This window comes from Watersipora subatra, chromosome 5 (assembly GCF_963576615.1).
Source record: "Watersipora subatra chromosome 5, tzWatSuba1.1, whole genome shotgun sequence".
In the NCBI taxonomy this organism is placed as follows: domain Eukaryota; kingdom Metazoa; phylum Bryozoa; class Gymnolaemata; order Cheilostomatida; family Watersiporidae; genus Watersipora; species Watersipora subatra.
The window spans coordinates 56,742,034-56,769,369 of NC_088712.1; the positions used below are offsets into that span (position 1 = coordinate 56,742,034).

Below are 27,336 nucleotides of genomic sequence, written 5' to 3' on the forward strand. Positions count from 1 at the left end.
GTTATTTGCGATAAATCCAACTTGAACTGAAACTAACATTATCTGATCATGTGACTTACAATTCCCGCCATATGGCGCGAACAATTTCTACAGCATTTTTTAACCATCATAGCGGACCAAAAGGCTCATCATGTTTATCAGAGGATGATATGCAATCGTTCAAGCTAAGTTTAAAAAATTAAACATATTTTTATGCTAGGTTTTGAGATATCAGTGCTCAAAGTTGCAGCATTACGATGCCGATAAAATAGACACGTAAGAACAATAGACATGGTTTTTATTGCAAGCGTGAAGTATATTTGTGAAAATATTTTGACGAATAAGGATGCATGAAAGTGTAAACATAAACTATCTCGCACGCATACGTCACATTTTAGCCGTTTCGGAAAACGAATCCAAACTAGGGCGGTCTCGTGTGGCTGCGATTTTCTGTTCGTTTTTGAGCTTTTAAGAGCTTTTAATCACATTCCCACATATTTGGCACCTACAAGACAACAGAGTAAGACATGGCGAATATTTTGATACCAAATACATGTAACTGTAATGTGAATTTTATTGCAAGTCAACCTTTAAGAGAGCTGTATTGTTGGTGTAGGAGTAAGACACAGCCTAGAGCACTGATGAGATACAAAATAACATAGTGTTGTATTGTTCAAGAAATTTGGTTTGGGAGTTACTCCATTTTAAAGTAAGACAACTGGCAAAGTCAGAAATTGAAAATATGCTAATAATATCGGTCAGCATCCTAAAGATATAATATTTGGAACAATTTGTTTCAAAACAGTCTTTCGTAGAGGTAAAAAGCTAGCGACTAACACTGATAATCACACTACACGCCCTCGGGTTGGCGCTGATAAATACTAAAATATATAGTTATATTTTTATAGAATTAAATCTTTATTTCCAATCAGATCACTAGCACGTGTTGAGTTTTTAGAGTCCTCCCCAAACAACTTCACTGTTGCCTCCCTACTCACAGAAGCTAACCCTTGTACGCTTTTCTCTGCGTGTGAAGCTTGCTGCGTTTCATGTTGCTCCTGATCAATCACTGGCTCTGTAAGATCTGTCGTAATTTGTGGCACATCTTTGGCATTATAATTCCCCACATCTCTGCTCTTAAGTCCTTTTGTGTACTTCCTTTTCCTGGATTTTCTACGTTTTCTTGGAGCTTTCACTTCCATAACTGTAGGAACTGGAGAACCGAAATAAATGGAGTTATCTTCTTCTGCTTGATTACCTGAGATGACTTTAGTCTGTGATATGTCTAGTGCAGACCTTTTCATGCTATCGGCTGCTTGATTACCTGAGATGACTTTAGGATTCTGTGATATGTCTAGTGCAGACCTTTTCATGCTATCGGCTGCTGGCGTTAAATGTGTGCTCGCCGAATCTAAAAGCATTAATGGCTGTAATACTGTCTCTCTGTCTGTTCGTTGTACTACACTAGAAAGTAAGTCTGTCTTCTGTACCACACTAAAAGGTAAGTCTGGCTGCTACACCTCACTAAAATGTAAGTCTGTCTACTGTATCACACTAAAAGGTAAGTCTGTCAGCTGTACCACACTAAAAAGTATGTCTGTCTGCTGTACCACACTAAAATGTAAGTCTGTCTACTGTATCACACTTAAAGGTAAGCATGTCTGCTGTACAACTCTAAAAGGTAAGCATGTCTGCTGTACCACACTAAAATTTATGTCTGTCTGCTGTACCACACTAAAATGTATGTCTATCTGCTGTACCACACTCAAAGGTAAGTCTGTCTACTGTATCACACTCAAAGGTAAGCATAGCTGCTGTACAACTCTAAAAGGTAAGCATGTCTGCTGTACCACACTAAAATTTATGTCAGTCTGCTGTACCACACTCAAAGGTAAGTCTGTCTGCTGTACCACACTCAAAGGTAAGTCTGTCTGCTGTATCACACTAAAATGTAAGTCTGTCTACTGTATCACACTCAAAGGTAAGTCTGTCTGCTGTACCACACTAAAATGTATGTCTGTCTGCTGTACCACACTAAAATGTAAGTCTGTCTACTGTATCACACTTAAAGGTAAGCATGTCTGCTGTACAACTCTAAAAGGTAAGTATGCCTGCTGTACCACACTAAAATATAAGTCTGTCTGCTGTATCACACTAAAATGTATGTCTGTCTGCTGTACCACATAAAAAACTAAGCCTGTTTACAGCTACAGCTCACTAAAATGTAGTCAAGTGATTACAGTTCAGTTTGTTTTAAATTAGACACCAATTCCATTACAATGGGAATAAGCGTGAGCATTACGGAACAATTTATTTTACATAACAGATTACTCAAAGTTTCAGTTGATTGTGATGAAACCGTCTCATAACCCTAACAGTAATATCTATAGTCTATATTTTTTTTTCTGCCACACAATATAAACAACTATTTTTCTTGACATTAAAATTTGGCGATTTGTGTACTGACTATATACGTTATAAAAAGATATACGTTGCTCGCCATGGCGAGTGCAGCATTATCCGTTATGGCAAAAACCAATTCGCAAACAGATAAAAGATAAAATTTTAGTTGGAAGTTTGAAGTTTACTAAAATACATACTAAAACTTCCTTAAAGTATGTTCTTAGTAAACTAAATTCATATGAGTTAAATTCAGTGTTTATGTTACCCGTCTGTCTCGAAGGTAAAAACTCTCCACGTAGTACATCGTAATGTTATATTATCTTACTGATCATAACCACAAAGTACACTAAAGTTATTGTATGTACCTATAGTTACCAAGGTTAACCTGTTGTTTTGTTACCATTTTTAATGACGATGATTTTTACTAGGAGGTGATTGCATTAGATAATTACTATGGGTTTCTATACCACTCTATGTACATCTATTACTATATTCTACGATATTTTTGCACGCAAAATGCTACGCTATAATTACAATAAAACTTATTTGGTATACAATTATATGATTTCAGTTCGTTTCAGTGTTGGCATGCAAAAATCAGCATGCCAATTGTTGCATGCCAACACTGAAACGAACTAAAATCATATAAATGTATACCAAATAATTTTGCATTGTCATTGTAGCAAAACAGACTATATATAGCCATTACTTGCTAATGATTTTACATTTACATTTAATCACCTTTACATTTTTATTTTTCCGCCTAATTTATTTCAACAAAGCACTTTTTTCAAGTTATGAAGTTTGAAAGTTACAGTTGTTTGACAAATTCTGAAAACCTTAACAGTTGTTTTTATTTTTTCTCCTAATTTATTTCAACTATATCTATTCTCACATAATGTGTAATTTGAAAGTTAGAATGGCTAATTTTGTTACAAATTAAGTTAAATACAAATCAATTTTCTGTCCAGGGACTTTTTTATTATCCGGGTGCCACCAGGTAGCACAGCTAGTATATATATAACTCTTAGGGTTTGTCATTTGTCCGACAAGTGTGTAGTTATAGCGATAAAGTTTTACAAACAAAAATTCAGTTTCCTCAGGATTTGAACTTGGAACCTACAGGCCCGCAAACAGGTGTGCTAAACCAGTAGGCCATGTGGTCACATTGCTACACTACAGATACACATCATATTTATTACAACTAGCTAGCTGTTGTGGTGAATAACTGTGAATATACTTATTACACCTGATAATTCACCCTCCATGTGGTACGCTTTAAGAGCATGATGTAATAATTTTTCCTATTGCTGGTTTAGGTTATAATAACAGCTCAAGTTACTCAAATAATTGGGTAAAAAACTTAACCAATCAAAAACAAGTTTTTTATTCAAAAATCTTTTATTACTTTTACAATGCCGGGCATGAGCATGCTAGTAGAGACAGACTGCGTGTAATCACCATTCATCCACTACTATACATGGGAAATGTACTTACTTATCTTCAGAGTTGGAATTCCACCATCTAAAATTTGAAATAAATCAACAGTATTCTTTCAACAAGTTGAAAGAATTTTCTCACTTGTCATTATTTTGGCATGTCATTTTTATTTAGAAAATATATCATTCAAACAACGTTTAGTTTAAATGTGAGGCTTCACTTTAACCTCAGAAAGAAATACTTTCATCATAAACATGCTGCATAAAAGGATAATTTGTTCGGAGATTTGCTTCCATTTTGGAACAGACATTCCTTGAAAAATCTACTGCAGTACATTTAACTTGTTCTACAGTCTAAAAACCTGTGACGAATTTTTATCTTATTATTAATTATTTTATCTGAATTATTCATATCATAGCAACTAGCATCCTGACAAAATAGTGTGGCGTGAGGGATCATGAGGCGTAATCACTACACATACAATTGTCTTTAGATGAAACAAAGGGCACAGGGCACAGATGGTAGGATGGAAAGCCAAACATCCGAGTTCGACTTCTGTGCAATGCAAACTCTTTTCTAACGATTTTAGCATGACTTCATATAGACAGACAGATAGACACAGCTTTTGGTATAGCGAAGAATTGCATATAACAATTACTGCATTATTATAATAATAACAAATAACACAAACGCCTTACATTGATGTATAAAAAACTGTAAAACATACAGTAGATGCTGCTATAGCGTATACCTCCTATAATGTGAGCTCAAAATTACGTAAATAACTTATTCAAAATTTTTGCTTCGTATGACAGAAAAATCCAAATAATGTATAGTGTCAAGTAGGGGCAACTTCTCAAACTCGATTGAAATAGTAACATATTTCATCGCACTTGTGAGAGAAAAACGATGTACAAATGTATGGCGTTATACCTATTATATACAATTTTTAGGACTTTTAGTTCGTCGTGATAGATCGTCAGATGTGTTGACAAAATAGAGAGTAGGTAGCTGCGCAATTGTTTATAAATATTGTACGTACTTAGAGGCGATTAATTTATGCAGACGTTACAGCATTGGTTTACTAATACGAATGAATGTCACAAGTTGAGTGTATCGCCGATAGTCATCTTTTATCCTAACCTTGACCTCTGGATACAGATAGATGACGAACAGGTAGATGCCGCTCTTTTTCATTGTAAAATATAATTTTTTATTACTTTATTGTAGTCTTTAAAATATTTATGAGTAGTTTTACTTTGCAGAATAAACTTTACTGTCTAAAACAATAAACAAATCGATGCAAATAGACGTCGAAAATGTGCGTTTCCCGTCAACTTGTTGAGGAATTGCCGCAATCAGTTTATAAAACCAGTGAAATCGATCAAAAAAGGGTGTGGTTTCTGCTTATTGTATGGCCAAAGAGGTGAGTTTGGAAAGATTTTGGAACGGATTAGGCAAATTGTATGTATTTTACTGTTTGCGTAAAGTAAAATCCCCATAACATAAACGTTCTTAGAACGGATTGTTTAGGTTTATGGAGCTTTTACTATAATACATGTATGTTAATAACAACAGTCTAATATGTTACCTCATTGCAGGACTGACAAGGGAATCATAAAGCTTGCATACCTTGATTAGGTAGATTAAGTGGACTCGTACTAGCTCTAAAACAGATAATATCTCAGTTAGGAATGTGCATCAGTCAGCCAGCAAATTTTGCAGCTGCACATTTTTAAATTCTATTGCTCGTTATAATTTGTCATAACAACAATACAAAGCTTTTTGATCTGCAGAATAATCAAGTTTGATTCTCTGTCAATAAATCTTAAAAAGTAACTTGCACATATTTGTATTAGATTTTATTGGAAAGTATCGGTATTTTTCTATCATTTGTGATTTTGATGTTTGAGGTAATCTGACTGCCAGGATGTTTCAAGATTAAAATTGACAAAATTTGATCGCTGTCAAAATGCACAGAAGAAAAATGTGTGCAAAGACTTTTTCATAACGGATGTCAGTAGTTGTAAATCTTGCTTATAAGTGATAAATATGCAACAAGTATCAAGTACTTATATGTTTTCATAGCATTTAGAAGGAAACATTGGAAAATTTCCAACCAACCTAATGTATCTTTAAATTATTTGAAACATGTATAGCAACGTATCTGAAGTTGTATTTAAAACTTTATTATAGCAGACAAGAGCAAATACCAAATAAAATACAACAATTGAGATGCGGAACAGTACTACTTGAACGCAATAGTCAATGTCATAATAACAGGAAATGCGAAATATGTCTGCTGACATCATTTTGGAGATGTAATGTATTTGTCGTCTGAGTATTTTAACCACGATCAAGTTTTGTCAATTTCAATCTATAAACATCCTGACAATTAGATCACCTCAAACGTCAGAAACAATCTCAAATGATAGAAAAATACTGATATACTTTGTGATAAAATCTACTAAAATTTTGTGTAAGTTCATCTGCATATTTACGCCTGACGCCCTATTTTATAATCTGCCAATGGTTCATTGATGGCAGTTAAATTCACATATAGTTCAGACGCAAGCAAAATAGCAGACCGTTCAAAGGCTGACACTTAACATCTCTTAACGTTATGCAAGTTAACTCTCATTTACGGCAGCAAGTACTTTATCATGCTATTTGATCTTTTGTAAGTTTCAGCCGACTCTGTAGTGTTTATACCAAGATCATTTTTTTGGAGTTGCTTCCACACATACCAGATCTGTTTAGTGTAAAACGCAAAACGGTTGTAAAACAGTTTCTTCAGCCACTGGTATATGACCAGTAAAATGCTGTATACTATGTTTGTTTGTTTGTTTTTGACAGCCATCATTGTATCGTATTGGAGTATCGTCAATCATATCGTACTATAGCGCCAAAAATACAAACGATGGTGTTAGATGTTAGTTATTAATTCTGGATCGACTCGCTTTTGTGTTTATGCTGATAAGTGGTAAAAATAGAATGGATATCAATGCTGTATTTCATTGGCTAAAAAAGTGACCCATTTTGTATAATCGAAGCTTGAGTTGGTTTGGTAGTCTTTTCAAATTATAAGCCTTTCCAACTCTCTCAGCGAGTACACAACTCCGGCTAATCACCATGGTGTTAAGGCACCTTCGACATGTGAGCCGCTTTGCCCGACATATCGACAAGCATCATCTGACAAGCATTGCCTAACTCAAGGTTCTGCAACCTTTTCCACTCAAAGAGCCATTTGGACCCGTTTTTCGCAGGAAAGAATGCAATGGGAGCCACAAATCCCCTTTGATATTTTAAATTAAAAAATACATAAATACTACATGTAACGTTTTTGTTTAGCTTTTAATGCTTTTATACCATATTTACAACATAAAACAAAAAAGTGTGGCATGTATAATGATTTACCTGCTGAAAAATAAAACTTTTGCAAAGAACAATAAAATAGCTAATAATAACTTGATTGTAACGTGAAAATATGACATTGTTTATAAGGTTACTTTCAAGAAAAATTTCAACTTCATGTTTAATTCAGTCCTTCTTTAAACAAAACGCTGAACTTAAATTCTAACTGCAGCAAATGTCATTCATGCAGCATTTTTTGCTCAAATTAGCCTTACGCATCAGTTCTGAAACAGCCTTTTTTCTCTCATCTCCCTCTGGATATTTTTTTAGCAAAAGCTGCGTGTTTATTCTAAAAGTGTATTGCGATATTTGGCACAGTGTTTGCAAATTTATCATTACATATTAAACAAACTGGTGAACCAGTCTCATCAGCAGTGAAAGCAAACAAATCAGCCCACGTAGTACTTATGTTCTATTTTCACTCTCATTTTTCTTTCCTTAGTATTTGCTACAGTTTGCTTACCTGGGGTTTGCCTACCTGGGGTTTGCCTACCTGGGGTTTGCCTACCTGGGGTTTGCCTACCTGGGGTTTGCCTACCTGGGGTTTGCCTACCTGGGGTTTGCCTACCTGGGGTTTGCCTACCTGGGGTTTGCCTACCTGGGGTTTGCCTACCTGGGGTTTGCCTACCTGGGGTTTGCCTACCTGGGGTTTGCCTACCTGGGGTTTGCCTACCTGGGGTTTGCTTACCTGGGGTTTGCCTACCTGGGGTTTGCCTACCTGGGGTAAAAAATCAAGAAGTGTCGTGCCGGCTGGTGTAATTTTGGCAGTTTTATTGGGGCATCAATAATGACGCATAACATACAAAAATGTTCCAGCTATCACCTTAATTACAATTTTTTAAATTATATTACAAAATTTAGTGATAAAACTTCTATATTTTTATGAATTACTCAGCATAATTATGGTGAAAAAATGGAAAAAATCAAAATCAGAGGGAGCCGCAGTGATGGGATGAAAGAGTCGCATGCGGCTCTGGAACTGTGGGTTGCTAATTTCTGGCCTAACTGCTTATCTGAGTAGCAGAACTTGCGTGATAAACCGCGGTAGACTGATTCACATTACAGACGGCAGCCAACGGGGCTCACTCAAAGTCGGATGTATTGCTCATCGCAAAAATTCAACAGCTTTATTCTTAGCAAAGTTGTAAAAAGTTTTAAATTCTCACACTTATGTTGACTTGCATAACTGTTAGTGATTTGTATTCGTTATTATTTTAAAAGATAAAGCCACTCCACAATGCATTGTGGTACATGATAAACCACTTCCTAGTCAAAAAGATATGGATAAAGACACTCCGCAATGCATTGTGGTATATGATAAACCACTTCCTAGTCAAAAAGTATGTTCACAATATTTTCAACTGTTTTTTATGTAGTTCTGTCATAAATTATTAAACTACCCAATGATTACCGCCTTTTTTCTTATTGGCACTTTTGCGGGAGCAATATTAACTTGTTTAATTACCACTACTGCGCGCATTTTAACCGCAATCAAGCTTTGGCAATTTGAATCTTGAAACATCTTTGCATTCAGATCACGTTAATCAATCAAAAACAATCGCAAATGAATCAAAAACTTAATAACTTCTGATAAAAATCCACTAAAGTTTTGTGTAAGTTTATCTTCATGTAAATATTGGTAAAGTATACAATAATGCTGTTCAGTTTACAAATTTTAGATTTCTGTTATGAGAAATGCCTTTCTTCGTATGCTTTCATCTCAAAGTGTCAGCCTATAAAATCGCTCTGCAGACTATTTCACTTGTTTCTCCGCTACAGACACCCAGGTAACTGACAGGCCGAGTATTGAATGTTCAATATTTTGCTAGGAGAACAAGCCTAAAAGCCTAAGGCTAAAATCAAATGTAAATCACACTCACAAGATGTTAGACGAGAGCCGATCTGCCAAAAGTGAACCGAGAATTTCTTTAATTCTCAGGGCGCTGACCTTTTCTTCGTCAGACAATTTTGACTTTTGTTGCTGAGCTTTCTCTGCTTCTCGGATTCGTTCAATTTCTCGAGCAATTTCTGCTCTCCGCGCAAATTCCTCTTGTTTCTTTAGTCTTAGTTCCTTAGCAATAGCTTCATCTTTAGCCCTTTCAGCTTCTATGGCCATCTGTCTCTCTCTTGCAAGCTCTTCCTCCTTCTGCTGTAGCAACTGCTTCTCTGCTTGCCTCGCTTCTTCTGCTTGAATTAACCTGCGCTCATCTTTTTCCAATTTCGCTTTCTAAACATGATATATAGAAGGATGATATAATAATAATATATTTATAGAAATATCAGCATTTGCATGTCTGTTATTCTGCACTTCTGTGTGTCCGGCTGTAGCTATTAAAATTTTGGAATCAAAAGCTCACATCCTGCTAGATTTGAACTCATGATGATTTCAACCCCAGGTTTTGAACTGTGTATTTAGTTACCAAGCTACACTGTTCTTGCGACTCTACTGCTCTTATCATACACTGTATACTCTTTTCTTGATTGCACACATTAAATGATGTATTAATTGAAACTCTATGAACTCCATGAAACATGATGAATTTTACCCTCGCCTCACTTGGGCTAATTAGTTTTCTGCCATATGATATCAACAAACATTTCTCTCCAAATTAAAATTTGGCGATTGCGTCTCAGTTCAGCGTCATCCGTCACAGTAAAAACGGTTTCGCAAACAGATAAGTGATAAAACTTTAGTTCAAAGTTTACTAAAACGCATAGTAAAACTTTATTTATTAATTATGATCTGCTAGAAAATGCAACATTACAATGTACTACAAGTATGTGCAGTACGTATCGGGGAGAGTTCGTACTTTCAACACAAACGCATGACATAAATGTTGAATTTAACTTAAATGAATTTAGCTTACTAAACACATACTTAAAGCTAAGTTTTAGTATGTACTTTACTAAGCTAAACTTCAACTTTGTCATCGGCTAAACTTTTATCACCGATCTGTTGTCGGTTTTATTTTCACTTTAACTTAAAGTTATATCGATTAATGGTGAACTGAGATAAAGGGTCGAGCAAGCATTGTATCTCTTTCAGAAGTTGTGAGAGGGATATCAGCTAATAGCATATCAGCATCTTTGTTATTTTGATGTAATCAGCATACTGACTGCCTAATTTTAATTTTGATAAAGTTTTTCATTTTTATCGTCTGTCAGAAAAAAGTCCAAAAATAATTCCATCTTTATATGGCCAAAAAACATTGTGTTCCACTTCGTAAAACAAAAAAATCGTACAGCAGGGGCATCGTAATCCGAGGGTGTCCTGTAATAATCAATAATAAAAAATGCACATTTAGCGTGTGCAATCGCAAAAAGGATATACACCATATGGTAAAAGATGAGAACAGCTTAGCCTTGCGGTTAAACGTACTTGATGACAGACTTGCGATTTGAATGTTGCAAGAGAAAGTTCAGTACAAAAGTGATTTTTCGTTGCTAAACCTTTATCACTATAACTGGATACACAAACGAATGACAGACAGACAGACACTGAGATTTATATATATATATATAGACTGAATGCCTGGCATAGCCTGGGTAATAAAAAAAGTCTTTAGACAGAAAACTTATTTATATGTAACATGTACAGCATTTACCATTCTAACTTTTAAACTTCATATCATGAGAAAAGTGTTTTTGTGCAGTTCAAATAAATTAGGAGAAAAATAGAAAAAACTGCAAAGGTTTTTAAACTCTTTCAAACAACGGTAACTTTTAATTTTAATATCATGAAAGAAGTGTTTTGTTGAAATAAATTAAAATAAAAAATAAAATTGTTAAGATGTTTAAATGTAAGTATGAAATCATTAGCAAGTAATGGCTATATGAAGTCTGCTTTGCTACGATTACACTGAACAATTATTTGCTATAAGGCACCATAAGGCAAAAATATCATATAGGCACCATAAGGCAAAAATATCGTATAGCAGTAGTAAATATCTAATACCATAGTTAATATCTAATCCAAACATTTCCAGGTAAAAATCGTCACAATCATCATCATTAAAAATTTGTAACAAAACGATATGTTAACCTTAGTAACTATAGTTACCTACAATAACATTGTGCATTTAGTGCTTATGATATGCAAGATAATGTAACATTACAAGATACTACGTGCAGTACGTACCATGAAGAGTTCTTACCTTCAACACAATTGTATAACATAAATTTTGGATTTAACCGAACTGAATTTGGCTCACTAAACACATACTTAAAGGAAGTTTTAGTATGTTTTTTAGTAAACTTCAAACTTGTAACTAAAATTTTATCACTTATCTGTTTGCGAATTTGTTTTACCATAACGAATAACGCTGAGCTAAGATAGCGAGCAACGTATATGTCTATACGTTGCTAAATAAATATATAAAATAAATTATATAATAAATATATAATAAATATATAATAAATATTTATAAATATATTTTAAATATAATAAATATATAAAATAAATATATAAATATAAAAATTAAAATTTTATATTTATATATTTATAAATAAATAAATAGTTATAAATATTAAAATTTTGCATTGAAGAGTTTGGCAGGTGCTGGATTTGAACTCACGATCATCGCAACTGCAAGTATGCAAACATGCGCTTCAAGCACAAGGCTACGCAGTTCTTAGCTTTCTATTGATCTTACCATATACTGTATACCCTTTTCCAGACTGCGCTCGCTAAACTGCATATTAATTAATAAAGTGCACCCACGGGTTACAATGTCCTTGTTGTAAAATATTTTTCGCATAACTCTATGAAACAAGCTGATTTTTTCATTGCCGTATTAGGGCGAATTTGTTGTCTGCCATACGATATCAACAAAAATTTCTCCTAAAATTGGGCAGTCATTATACTGATTACAACATAATTTTCGATGTGCTATTCACAGAAATCTCTCCCACACGCATGAAAGAGCTGTTTAGAGTTAATTCGCGTAAGTTATAGTAAAAACAAAAACATGTAGTTGATATAATTTTAGTCGATGACAAATTTGAAGTTTAGTTTCATATAATATATACTTCATATATAATAATACTATATAATAATTCATATATAATATAATATATATTTCTACAATCACTAAATACGAACAAATTTTCTTCTTTTTTATAAACAGCTTTTATGTTATTTCTTTTTATTAAAATTAAATGTTCAATCAGTGCTAGGGAAAACATCTTTGTTTGTATGAACATTGCGTATTTTTAATTTAATGTTTATTTTAATATGAAGATAGTATACTAACATGGGCATATTCTTTTCCTTAACATACAAATATTGAGTTTGTTACACATGTGTTTCACAAAGGTTTATTACAGCGCTCGCTTTTTGTATTAACTTACACATCTTTCTTTCGAATCCAACGGCTTTCTGATTCGTGATTGATTTCACATTTTAGAACAAACATAGTTACTGCACTACTTTACTGTACTATCATGTAAGATAATAAGTATCAGCTATCTCTCACTCTCTTATATTCAAGAAATAATTATTACATTCATAAAGTTTATAAATTTAGAAGTTTATAATATAAGTTTGTAAAGTTCGTTTTATTAATATTATTATCTCAGAGCTGCATTTTTTAAACATAGTTTGAATATAGTGTTTTAGGTTTAAACACTGCTAATGTTTTTGTCACTGTTATTATCACTTAGTTGGTTTTTCAATATTATTATTAATATATCATATAATACCCAAGCAACGCCAGGTATTCAGATAGTTACTAAATAATTGATATAACTAAACTTCAAACTTGTCGGTTAAAATTTTATCAACTAAATGTAAACGTTTTCGGTTTTGTTTCCACTATAACTTACACCCCTTAACGCTGAGCATGCAGTTGTGGGAGGGGTTTTGGCAAATAACACATCGGAAATTTTGTCATAATCAGTACAACGACTAGACAATTTTAAGTTCGAGAGAAACTTTTATTGATATCATATGGCAGAAAACAAATTCACCCTAATACGGTGAAAAAATGAGAATACATAGTGTTTCATAGAGTTAGGCAAAAAGTATTTTATAACAGGGGCATCATAACTCGTAGACGCACTGTATTAATTAACAGAAAATTTAGCGTGTGCAATCAGAAAAAAAGGTATACAGTCTATGTTAAGGGCAATAGAATGTTAAGAAACGCGCAGCCTTGGATTTAAATGCATGTTTTGCAACCTGTGGTTGCAATTTTCGCGAGTTCAAATCCAGCACAAAGCGAGCTTTTAATTCTAGATTTTAATACCTATAGTTGTATAGACAGGTAATGACAGATGACAACAGACTTTGAGATTTATCAACATAGATATATGTAATATATCTATGTTGATAAATCAACAGAAATGTTGATGTTGATAAATCTAATATATCACAAGTAACATATATTTATATATTACTTTATTGGCAATAATTTTGTTTCAAATAGAAATGTTTTTTTTAAATAAAACAATAATAAAACATGTAATAACACCTGTAATTTTCATATAAAAATGGGGGCACGAGCCATAAACAAATTTTAAACGTATAACTAACATAAAATAAACATTTTTGTAATTAAAACCAACATTATTAAAAATATCATTCTCAAAATGTTTAAGCTATATCTGTTGCAAATCAAAGCGAACAGATACTTGCAATTTTGCGGGCAGCATTAGCTAAGCGCTGGCTTTACTTTGCTGCCAAATTTTACTGATAAATCCCGACAACTTACAACTCCTTTGACCTTCAATTTTTTCAGGGCCGTAAGTTGCTGGCTTCTGCGTTTAATCTTGTACTTGAGTTGGATCGCTGGGTTGTTAGAGGGGGTGGTAACAGAGAGAACAGAGACTATAGAGATCATTAGAAGGATGAGCGCCAACACGCTTAAGGCAGCAATGTACCAGTACTCCTACAACAGAAACATCACACCGTATGCTTTAGCTCGAGACAGTTTTGAAAATCTATCACGCTAGTTCCTTCGCGATGGAATGGCTATTGAAACCCGAGTCTCCCACCAAGGACCTAAGAGTTTTAGATCTTGTCATTCCAAGTAGTGAACCCTTTTTCGACTATTTATTATAAGTACATTTAGCAGTCCTATGTACTATGAAAGATGGTAATGAGTAATAACTATGTGCATAATTAATTCAAAAAGTGGCAAAGCAGCTGAGTAGTGAAGTGGTTAGAGCACTGAACTACAGATTGGTATATCGGAGTTCAGTTTCTGTGCTAAAAGATTTTTCTTGAAGTTCTTAGCGCGGCTTTGGACAGACGGATGAACACTGATCTTATTATAGTAAAGACTAGCTGAATGCCCTGCGTTGCATGGGTTTTAAAAAACAGCTTATAAATAGTGGCGAGTAACGTAGTTCCCTGACACTTGCCATTAGCCTGGCACATTGCCAATGACTAATTTGAGTAAACTAGTATCCACATTAATAAACTTACTAATAAGAGCCATGAGAGCAAGCTTTAGTGATGTTGCGTAATAGAGGTGGAACGAGACACGAGACGTCTCGAGTATCGACCTGTCTCGTCTCGTATCGGTCTCGTCTCGAGTTAACTATTGCCAAACTCGAGACAGGAAATAGAACTAAAGCGCCTGCGCACGGTCGTTAAAACATGGCTTCTTGCGGTAGCAACAACTCCATATATTGTAACGGATTGCGGGCAGCTGCCTTTAAAGTTCTACCCGGTCCGTTACTACCTGTTGCTATTGATTATGTTGGCCACTGAGTCTAATCATGTAGGCCGGACAACGGCCCTGTTATATTTTAGTTCGGTTCTGTGTTCTTAAAACAGATACCGGGTCGTATCTAATTGCTCTTCGGATAATCCAATTTAATAAATTGGATAACTTTTGCGGGTAAAATGTCTGTATTTTATCGTATCGTGTCTAAACACCAACTGACCGTCATAAAATTCGGGCCTCTTTTACGTATATACTACCAATCGCGGGTAAAACTTGCCCAGACACGGAGAAACGAACGAAAGGCCGTGTCGACCATAGTCAGTGTTCGGTTAACAATGACGTTTTGTTAACTCAATATAAGAATATACATGTATACAGTAATTAATATAATTTCATGAGTACAATTTAAATATAATTCACATACTACAGTTAACACATAAACAAAACTTAACATTAATGAAACGATAAGAATGAAAGTGTTATCGTGTGTTCTTTTAGTTGCGGTATTTCTTTGTAGAGCGACGGCTATCGGTTTCATTACACATTACATTAAAAAGTAAGAACTATTCAATAGATGGTAAAAATATACATGTACAAAGCAATATGTTTATAATAATTATGATCAATCAAGCTCAAAATTCTTAGAATATATAACTTCGGTATTTTAGAGCCGTTTGTGTCACTTTTGTTTACAAAAACTACATGCATATCACTATAATAATTAAAATGTTGTATTTAAATCGTTTACACCAGTTGAAAATTCAATTTAAAAATATATTTATTAATTTATATATACCAAGTAGCTAGTACTTGTGTAGTGAAATCATCACCAAATGCTCATTATTTTACTGTCTCGTTTCTCGAGTCTCGACTTTTCACAAGACAGTGTCTCGAGTCTCGTCTCGAACTTAAAAAACCTGTCTCGTTCCACCTCTATTGCGTAATGCAGATCATTACGCTTAAAAGGTTAAAAACGATTAAAAAACACTATTTTTTATTTTAACCCAGATAATGGTTCATATCACCCAATGGGTTAGGTTATCACCTGGTGAGTGGGAGGTTCTGATATCAAATCTACTACGACATGGATTTTCCATTGCTAGATACTAATTGCCAAGGCTGGACAGGTCGGATGACAGACAGACAAACTTTGAGATTTAAATATATAGATTTGGCGCCACTGGAAGTTGGTAAAGACACATTTGATTGAGGAGATTTTATTGCATCTAATGCACCAATACACTGATACAACTAATGGGCTAATATTTATACATATTTTATCTTTTTCCCCAGTGTTTGGAATTTTTTCATTTTTTTTGCTAGCTATGATGTAGTCGTTTGACCCTGCAGTGGCTATTATGTGTCTTCTTATCTTCTGATCGATCTTCTCGATCAACTTCTACAGTAGCTGACTGGTTAGCCGATTCGTTCTTTTTTAGATTTAGAAATCTTAGATAATTTTAGTCCAGGCATTTTTATTTATTTTTTCCAGAATTCCCAGGAGTATTGGTAAAGTTTTTACGAGCAGATCATAATTTGTCTAATGGTTTAATTAGTTGCATATTGATAGATGCAAACTCAGTTCCTATTAAGCGTATGTTTTAGATAAGATCTTTGGAAGAGGTACATAGTTATACACAATGTATGTTGTGTTTATGCTGGTACACTGCTGGTACATGAACAGTACCTGGCAGCATCAAGTTTGCTAGGCTACAAACTCAAAACGGTATATATGTCCATATAGGTTTTGTATTTTTATAGATAAAATATGCAAATGCTTACAACAAAGGTAACCTAACAGCTAATATGAGTCACTAATGATTTTAGCACAGAAGCAAGTGCTCCTAACTAAGCGACTCCAAACACAAATTTGAAGTTGTTTACTCTATCCCACTGAAAATGATCTTGATGCTGGCTGCAAGGATGCACCAGAGACCATCCAACACAATCATTAATGGATGCAGATAGATAGCAGGAAATACATACACCGAGAGACATAATTATGCCACAGGTGTAGCTTTCAGAAGCTCATGTGATGAGTATGACCTCAATACACCACAACACTGGTCGGAAGCTTAATAAGGTCTGTGAGAATGACCTTCTTTAAGCTTCTTAAAGACTTCCACTTCTAAACGGAAAACCGTGTCTTGGCAAACTGGCCATATACTGCATTGTCCTAGTGGGCAAGGAGAACAAAAGGGCTACTATAGTAATATAGTAGTAACCAATGATTACAACATAGACAGCAAATAAAAGGAAGAAGTAGAGAAATATCTCCCACTGAGAGAGGAGATTGACAAGTTCTGACAAGTGCTGGTATGTAAAAGCAGTTGTAATTCCAGTAGCCATTGAAGCATTGGGTGCAACACCTACACATCAGATGTGGCTTGCTCAAATACCGGCAGCAATCAACACAAGTTAGTTGCAAAAAAATGCGCTAATTTAAACTGATATTTTTGATATTTTAATATACATGTATTTGGCCTGTATCTATATATAAAAAAATATTTAAAATGTATTAAGAACTTTAAACTTTACAAACTATTTGCTATTTTAAAATAGGTTATTTGTAATAAGAAAACCAGGAACTTAAAATGATTTGGTGCCAAATTAAAATGAAGTTGAAAATGCCAAAAACTCTAGCATTCAGTCTGTAGATCTTTCTTAGAGGTATATATGTAGGTACATCGAGAGAATATTTTTTCCTATAAGGTATATATGTATTTACATTGAGAGAATGTTTCTTTCTTTGAAGTGTACGTGTATTGACATTGAAAGAATATTTCTTCCTATGAGGTATATATGTAGGTACATTGAGAGAATATTTCTTCCTATAAGGTATATATGTATTTACATTGAGAGAATGTTTCTTTCTTTGAAGTGTACGTGTATTGACATTGAAAGAATATTTCTTCCTATGAGGTATATATGTAGGTACATTGAGAGAATATTTCTTCCTATAAGGTATATATGTATTTACATTGAGAGAATGTTTCTTTCTTTGAAGTGTACGTGTATTGACATTGAAAGAATATTTCTTCCTATGAGGTATATATGTAGGTACATTGAGAGAATATTTCTTCCTATAAGGTATATATGTATTTACATTGAGAGAATGTTTCTTTCTTTGAGGTGTACGTGTATTTACATTGAAAGAATATTTCTTCCTATGAGGTATATATGTAGGTACATTGAGAGAATATTTCTTCCTATGAGATATACATGTATATGTACTGTATGTACACTGAGAGAACATTAATCAGCTTGAAATAACATCTTATATAACAACATTTAATCTTTTATAACAACATTTAAAGGGTTGGTTCCAGTTTAAACAATTATGCCAGATATTGAGAAATATAAATATAGCTTTTGACATAAATATACTCAGTTTACTAAGCCTCCTTTAGTAGAAGCACATCTTGGCAAATCAGTCAGATATCATAGGTGGTCAAAGAGAACAAGAGGGCTAGTATTTTAGATATAGCAGTACCCAATGACTACAACATAGCCAGCAAAGGAAAGGGAAAAAAATTAATGTCTCTTATTCGGAGAGAAAATTGGCAAGTGCTGACAAGTGCTGGAATGTAAGAGCAACTGTAGTCCCAGTAATCATTGAAGCGTTGTATGCAACAGTTGCTGCACATCAAATGTGGCTTGTTTAAATACCAGCAACAGTCAATAACCATCAACTCGGGCTAAATGAGGTGACAAAAACCAATTTTATAAATGCATAAATATAGCCATTCCAACTCTAAAGCCTGGTTCTCATATACATCGCAAAGCACCGGTGACAGCACCGCAGGCTATTAGCGGTGAAATGGGAACCTACGCGCCGGGTAGCCCTCAGTAGTTGCCGGCGGCATCGCAATAGTTTAGCGATGTTCAAATTTCGTAAAAGGCCGCAGGCAAAACTTTCCCGAAATGCACTGTACCGGTGAAGGTCGCTATTATAGAAGCGGCATGGCTAGCGAACATTTTATTTGATTACACGATTATGTTTAGCGATGCAGCTTATATGTGAACATATGCCTCCGAGCCCAACGGCGCAAGCGTTTTGCTGCACAAGTTACCGCCGGAGTATCGCAATGGATATAGAAACCAGGCTTTAAAGGTTTGAATAGAAACTTATTATACATACAATATAGCTGACAACAATATAAAACTCATATTTATGCACTTGCCTACACAGACCAGCTGCATTATTTAGCCTGTATGTATGCATATTTGTACAGTTGCACTCATAGAGCATGTACATGTTTTAGGTAGTATGTAGATAAAACATATACATTATATGTACATGGCAGTGTGCTTTTGTGTAATGAACACTTATTTTTCGGAATAATTGTGACATATCGTATCATTTTCAATACAAATGCGGCATTTCATAGAGTGAACAATGGGCTTCCAAAGTGAAACTTGTCCATGTGCCTTAAACCATAACTGCCACTATCAACTTTTATCGTATTTGCTAGGTAAATCAGACATGCTGATTCCGATTTTGTAATCAAAATAAAGATTAGGCCACTAACTTTCAGAGTAATAAAGGATTTTTTATAGCGTTTTAATATCGGTCTCGAAAACAACACGATCGGCATAACAAGCTCCGCCCATAAATACTTGACGTAACCTAGCTTTTTAGGAACAGAAGTTACGTAGAGATGTTTAGACCGATTTAGAATAATAGAGATGGGTGTTTTAAAATCTATTAATATCTAAATCCAGCTTTAAAAATAATATCAGTCTTTTCTGAAAGATAGATAAGCTATTTAGCATTGCATATTTAAAAAGCGCGATAACAACGCTAGCTCGTGATAAAACCGCGCTTTTTGAGCTCATTTTTCTCAGCGTCCAGCCCATTTAAACGTCATGTAACAAGCTGCGAGCAATTTTAAATAGTTTATATCCCTTTCATAAAAAACTGAAATTATTTTACAGGTTGGATTTAGATAATAATGGGTTTTAAGACACCCATCTCTATTATTCTAAATCGGACTAAACTTTCCTAACTTCCATTTCTGAAAAAGCTAGGTTTCGTCACATATTTATGGGCGGAGCTTGTAATGCCGATTGTGTTGTTTTCGAAACGGATATTGAAACGCTTTAAAAAAGCCTAAATGACTTTGAAGGTTAGTGGACTAATCTTTATTTTGAGTACAAAATCGGAATCAGCGTGTCTGATTTACCTAGTAAATACAATAAAAGTTGTTCGTGACAGTTATGGTTTAAGGTGTAAACACACTAGGCGATTTTATCGCGAGCGTCATGAGGAGGGCGGAGATATCGCTAGCGTGTGCATAAACACACTTGAGCGATTCACTAGTAAGCGATATAATGGGCACGCCCACAAACTGCCAATAAAATTCCGTCTCATTAGTTTCTTCGGAGTTGTTAATAAAGTTAGGTCAGTCAATTTGGCGCCGTGTAGGCGACAACGTAAGCAACTTACGCATTTGTTAATAAACCTATCTCACTTTCTCGGATTGTACACTGCCTACACTACAAGGAGACATAAGAAAAACGATTATTGCATTTTTAACTGTAATATTTTTCACTATTTTATACATATTTTGTTTTGTAGTGGTTTTTTATATTTAGGCCCAATATATTAAATATTTACCGTTCTCAAGATGGTCAACCTGTGCAACGATTGACTCCAAATGTTGGTTTTCAACTTGGTTTTTTTTGTAATTTTTGTTTGGTATGGCGCACATGACTGGGAGTGCTATTATTAAATTCATGAACAATTCAGTGCTCGTTCTGAAGATGTTTCAATATTAACAAAATAGCAAATTGTCGCTGCAGTACGTTGGTGAACATCGATAAGAAATAATTACCCGCCATAAAATTGCATTCTGGTAAAATCCAACCAATCGAAATGCATCTCGCTAGCGATAAAGTTGTGCAGAGAAAGTCTAGCGTTATCGCTCTGGATGAGCACGCTGGGTGAATTCTAGCGCAGATTAGCGCCACGCAGCGCGATATCGCTCTAAATATCGCCTAGTGTGTTTATACCTTAAGACTTTGGTGAAACCAAGTCATTCACAACATTCATGAAAATGTAATGTTTGTAGCGTGTGGTTGCTATGACCTTCCTAAACATCAACAAAAAATCTGTTTGAATCCAATCCATCATTTTTGAAGACAAACTTCTCAGTTTATTGTGTTGACCATGTTGACCAACACCATCTTCGATAAAAAGCTGTATCTCAGGTTAAATGCTTCTATTTTAATTCGGAAAACATTTTCCAAAAGTTGATAAATTTACTTATTACATAGGGCTAAAAAACAATTTTGTGATCTGACCATATTTGTATTAACAATGATATGACTTCTTACCTTGACATGAGTTAGAACAAAATCAAACGTTGTTTTAGAAAATATGAGTCCTGCTAGCCTAGCCAAAGGTCCTTTGTCATTTAGAAGCTGGCATTTGAGGAACGCGTCACAGAAGCCATTGTAGTTATCACATTCAGAGCCTATAGAAACAAGGTCAATTTAAGAAAGAAGGTGCATTATGGAACCACATCAGAGTGGTAAGAACATTTTATGCAGGCTTAAGTTAAGGTATAAACACACTAGGCGATATTTAGAGCGATATCGCGCTGCGTGGCGCTAATCTGCGCTAGAATTCACCCAGCGTGCTCATCCAGAGCGATAACGCTAGACTTTCTCTGCACAACTTTATCGCTAGCGAGATGCATTTCGATTGGTTGGATTTTACCAGAATGCAATTTTATGGCGGGTAATTATTTCTTATCGATGTTCACCAACGTACTGCAGCGACAATTTGCTATTTTGTTAATATTGAAACATCTTCAGAACGAGCACTGAATTGTTCATGAATTTAATAATAGCACTCCCAGTCATGTACACCATAACAAACAAAATTACAAAAATCCGAGTTGAAAACCAACATTTGGAGTCAATCGTTGCGCAGGTTGACCATCTTGAGAACGGTAAATATTTAATATATTAGGTATAAAAAACCACTACAAAATAAAATATGTATAGAATTAGTAAAAAATATTACAGTTAAAAATACAATAATCGTTTTTTCTTATGTCTGCTTGTAGTGTAGGCAGTGAAGTGAGAAGTGGAAGTGAGATAGGTTTAATAACAAATGCGTAAGTTGTTTATTTTGTCGCCTAGACAGCGCCATATTGACTAACCTAGATTTAGTAACAACTCCGAAGAAACTAATGAGACGGAATTTTATTGGCAGTTTGTGGGCATGCCAATTATATCGTTTGCTAGTGAATCGCTCAAGTGTGTTTATGCGCACGCCAGCGATATCTCCGCCCTCCTCATGACGCTCGCGATAAAATCGCCTAATGTGTTTGAACCTTTACCTAAAAATTAAAATTTTTCCCTTAAAGAATAGAGAAAACATAATATTATTATGTTTTATTAGTTATCTTGAGGTGTTGACTGATGTTCTAAAAAAAGAATCAAGGAGATTGACCCAATAGAAGCTGAGATATAGCCAGCCAAACACAGGTCTACCTAATAAAGAATCAGAGGAAAACCCTTCGAAAATCCCGAAAACTGTGACGTATAAAATCGACTTAATGTTCATGTGCCGGAGTTGCGCACCCTTACCGCCGTTACGTATAATGATTGATTTGGCTACGAGATGTGAAACACTTCTCGCGATAGTAAATAATTTACAGACTAGCTCTGGTTTCTCAAGAAAATCAAGCAAACATTGTGTGGTAAAGGCATTTGCCCACAACCCCTCGCCGTGATTTTTCAAAACAGAAGAGCAGATTTTGACTATTGGGCTTCAAATTTTAACTCGATCTCCACGGATATGCTCCGAAGATCCTCTGTTCAACGAACGGCGCATGTATAGTCTATATGCGACATCAGTGATTGCAGTTCGTTTAGAATAAGAAATGGGAATGTGAATTTTTGTTCAATCATTTTTCTACTGTGTATCTACTGCAGCATTCAGTTGATTTTCATGATTATCGTCACTATTAACAGACTGTAAGTTCACTACAGCCATAATCTTAAAAAGACTAACTTGACCGTGCTGCTCTTGCTGTAAGAAAAGAAAACGATAACTTTTGATTTGATTTTTCTATTGATCTATTATCTTATCTATGATTATTTTTTATGATTAATATAATAATCATAATGCATATTATAAAAAATAATAATATAACTGTGTATAGAATAAATGATATAACTAATATAATTTGTAGAAAGTGATAGCAGAAATGTTGCGAAATAATAGATGCGTGTAATTATTTTATTCTAAAACTAATCTACACGTCAGAGGGGCTGGTTCGGAATTCTCAGAGCAATGATTGTTAGGCCCAATTTGATTGTTCTATACTTCCAGGGATTAAACCAATTAAAACGCCGTGATTGTTATAGGAGAGCGCATTAGTTGGCTTAATTGACCAATGGCACACAAGTCGATTTCATACGTCATATATTGATGATTACCAAAACACTTATGTTTTTTGGTAGACCTGTGTTTGGCTGGCTATATCTCAACTTCTGGTTGGTCAATCTCCTTGATTCCTTTTTTAGAACATCAGTCAACACCTCAAGATAAATAATAAAGCATAATAATATTATGCTCTCTCTATTCTTTAAGTGCATTTTATAATTAATACAGCAAACTTAGGCTGGTTCACACTGCATTGCCGTATTTTGAAGTTGATGCCACAGTACTTCGGCGATTGCTGTTAACACTGATAACACTATCAGCATTATCATTGTTAACATAAATAACACCATATTATCTATTTCAACATAGATAACTTTAGTGTTAACATAGATAAAATTATGTTAACGATGATAACAGTGTTCACGCTATCACAAACCCATCAGGGTTTACATCAGCGAATTTTTCATGGCACAGAATTCTCATTGTAGTCATAGAAATAAAAAAATACTAGTATGGCAGCAACTGTCATATAAAAAAATATGAATGGAGCAGTTTGTGAAGGCCAATCATTATCACCAAAGTGGTACACATTGCACAGGCTGTCGTGGATGCTCAGCAAACTGTCGTTAAAGTTAGCCAGCTGTAAAAATTCCCGAAATATCGGCGCTACCTTGACAATGTCGTCAGTTTAGAGGTACATAATGGTCGATGACGTCAACATATGGTGACATATTGTGAACCAGTCCAACACACATTCAAAGTAGCGTGTCAACAAATAGCGAGTGCATAACTCCAAATGAAATAATAGTTCTAGATAAAGCTTGTGCATAAATTGACTGCAAGATTGCAAAGTGAGAAGAATTGAAAACGGCGCTGAAAAGGTCATTCGATGATTGATTTTAGTCATTTTACTACCAAGAGTCTCACCAGCTGGAAGGGGTATAGCTTTCCCAGCTGCCTTTGTAGTAAGCAGGTCTTTGAATGGAATAGGAAAATTCTTATCAAGTATCGATGAAGAGCTCCAACAGTCCGTTGAGCCATTTTTCTGGCATGAGAGATAGCATTCGGCTCCTTTCAGTGTTTCTTTTGTAGCGGAGCACCTTTGCCAGGGACGGTTATCTTGTATAAGCTCACAAGCAGTTCCAGTGCATTCCTGTCAAAAAACAGTCCTTGGACAACAGCAAAACTCATTTTATTCTCAATTTTTAAAAAACATAATGGACAAGATTATCATTTTATGTTAATCATCTGGTAATATGAAACCAAGGTAACTATTTGAATGCTTCGCCATGAAAAATGGAACTGCAAACAGACTAAACACGTGATCATGATTTGATAGGGCATAGTGCGACAGCTTCATAACCTTGAGAAACTATGCGCCTGGAAGTTATGCACCTTCTAGTAGTGCACACAACACCACATTTAAAAACATTTTATTGCTAAAAGTTAACTTACAGAATTTTAAAATTACATCATATCATGCCAATATAATCATAATATTTTGTTTTCTGGCAATGTTTTTGGTGTTGGTAAAAAACAAAAATTTTGAAAAAAAATGCACACGATGCAAGCTCTAATTTGTGACATAGACTTATGATTTATTATGTGACCATCAAAATTTAGACAATGCGGGAGTGCAGGGCAGAAGAATTTTAGTTAGCAACCATTCTTATACATTTCCCCCAAGCTTGTCACTAAGCCATGTTGTTGCGGTTATCTTACCTGGCAGCATATACTGCAATGTTTTATAGAGCTGATGATTGAAGTAACTCACCTGCTTTACATCTAAGAATTTACTTTTAAAATACTTTTTTTTGAGCACTACTTTTACCACTTTTCAAATATTTGGATTTGTCTCCACCATTATATTGCTTAAACTACGACTTGCCTTGATATTTGCCAATCTAAGAATTGTGTCCATCTGCCTTTCTTTTAAGCTATCTTTAGAGGTTGGTAAAAAACTCCGTCCACGAGGATCGAACCCCTAAATTTAGCTTAGCAGCCAGGCACACTACCAAGGATGCTACTCAACTACCTCGCTGCATTGTGGAATAATTGTACACATATTTATTACTCATGCTGGTCTCTCACAGCGCACGGGACTACCAGTGTACTAGTCCATGTTGATAGTCCATAGTCCCCGCAACATTATTAGATTATCAACTTTCAAAACACACATGCTCAACTCATTTGATATTTCTTGATTTCTGTCTGTTCAGTTTATTTGCATGTAATAAAAAACATCATTTTGTTACCAATGGCAATAAAGAGTTATACATGCTCAGAACTGTGTGATAGCTTTAATCAAAGGGACTATACATACCTGTATTTATGATGTTGAGTATAAGTTATTTAACTAAAGTGTGTTGTATCTTATGTTATAATACTATATAGCACTTTGGAATTTCAGTGTCCCTAATGACACACTTCAAGTTCAAGACGCATTTAGGTAGAGTATGGTCAGAAACTCACTAATTTAAACTTGTGACCCAAAGAGTATGCATTACAGTTAAAAATGCCTGATGCCAGACTTCTAAATAAGCTGGCCATACATTTGTTGGCATCTACCACTCGTGAAGCAGATAGTCTGCCCATTCTATTTGGTGGATACCCGGGGAAAGTGTGTTATGTAGCTTAACCATGACAGCCACTCGCTTTAAAAACAAGATGGCTAGATAGTTGGGCCATGGCATATGGTGACCATTTAGAAACCACAAGACAGGTGGACTAGGCATCTAGTGGATACTTGCCACAGAGAGGATTGCCATGTTGGGTAACCCAGCAATCATCGAGAAGATAGCCAGGCTATAGTATCTGATAGCTGTTTCATCCCAGAGATGTCACGTGTGCTAACAGACTATCTGAACAATCAACAACACCTGGAAGAGTAATGGGTCGTGAGGAATGGAGTTGTCATTCCAGTGTGCCAACACTAGCATTACCATTTTAGTTTAAGAAAGTATTGTTTTAGTAGTAAAACATATATGTGAGATTCACAGAATAAACTTGGCAAAAAGGAATTCAATTTTTAGGTGAAGGGATGAAGGTAAAGAGCGGCCAGAATGTTGAAGGTAAGATAACTCTTGATGCATTTTTGACTTGAATTTGACAGATTTTGACTAGAATGTTGTTTACATACGAGTAATAATTAATTAGTTTAATTATTTAATTATTAATTTGTTTAATTAATTAGTTTCACATCTAGTAAAAATCAAAAATGGGATGACTGAAGCTAGTTGCAGAATCTAAAGCAAAGCGTTTCATGGCCTCACTTTGAAACTTTGAATCAAAATTACCTTCGATTTGCCATTTGACTATAAAATAACTAGAATACCTTGTGATATAACACCTAAAAACCTTTTCAATGCTCAAATGAATCAAGTGTGAAAAAATTCATTTTAGCATGAAAAAGGATTAACTTACGCAAGTTGCTAGTAGATTTTATCAGAAATTACTGGTATTTTTCTATCGTTTGCAACTGCTTTTGATGTTTGAGGTAATTTGACTGCCATTTGACTAAAAAATTACGCGTTTTGCGTGAGTTGCGCGTCTCTTAGCAACTAGAGACGTCATGATTTTACTTTCGCTCGACCTTAACCGTGATCAAGTTAGCTCGATTTCAATCTTCAAACATCCTGGCATGCTGATACTGAAGTCAAACAAACTTTAACATCCAAACTAATCGCAAATATAAAAATACCGATACTTCTACATCTAAAATACAATCTGCTAACAATACTAAAATACTTTCTAATAAAATAAACTAACAATTTCTATAAGTTCATCTTCATTGAATCGAACCCCAAGAGCCTTTATACAACTATAGGCTAGATTCACAAGCTATGAAAACACATAGAAACAAGCCTCTAAAGTTGTGTTTGCTGTCAGAAAGTCATAGATATTGATATAAGGATGATAAACCAACACCGCATAGTTAAACAGCAAAAGATGTAAATTTATATACAAAATACATGTATACAGCGTGTTGTTTGACAGAGCTACAATTAGCTACAATTAGCAAAGTTG

At 34.7% G+C, this 27,336-nt stretch overlaps 1 protein-coding gene across 1 annotated transcript in view; it reads right to left on the minus strand.

The window, feature by feature from the left end:
- Positions 1 to 621: 621 nt before the first annotated feature.
- LOC137397500 (disintegrin and metalloproteinase domain-containing protein 10-like) overlaps positions 622 to 27,336 on the minus strand; it is a 47,369-nt gene continuing 20,654 nt past the window's right edge. The window contains exons 14-20 of the mRNA XM_068083791.1: positions 24,238 to 24,463; positions 21,246 to 21,385; positions 13,947 to 14,123; positions 9,117 to 9,463; positions 5,455 to 5,489; positions 3,880 to 3,906; positions 622 to 1,390 (exon numbers count right to left, since the gene is read on the minus strand). Of these exons, the coding sequence (XP_067939892.1) occupies positions 882 to 1,390; positions 3,880 to 3,906; positions 5,455 to 5,489; positions 9,117 to 9,463; positions 13,947 to 14,123; positions 21,246 to 21,385; positions 24,238 to 24,463 (1,461 nt within the window). The 3' untranslated portion in view covers positions 622 to 881. The remainder of the gene's footprint in view (positions 1,391 to 3,879; positions 3,907 to 5,454; positions 5,490 to 9,116; positions 9,464 to 13,946; positions 14,124 to 21,245; positions 21,386 to 24,237; positions 24,464 to 27,336) is intronic.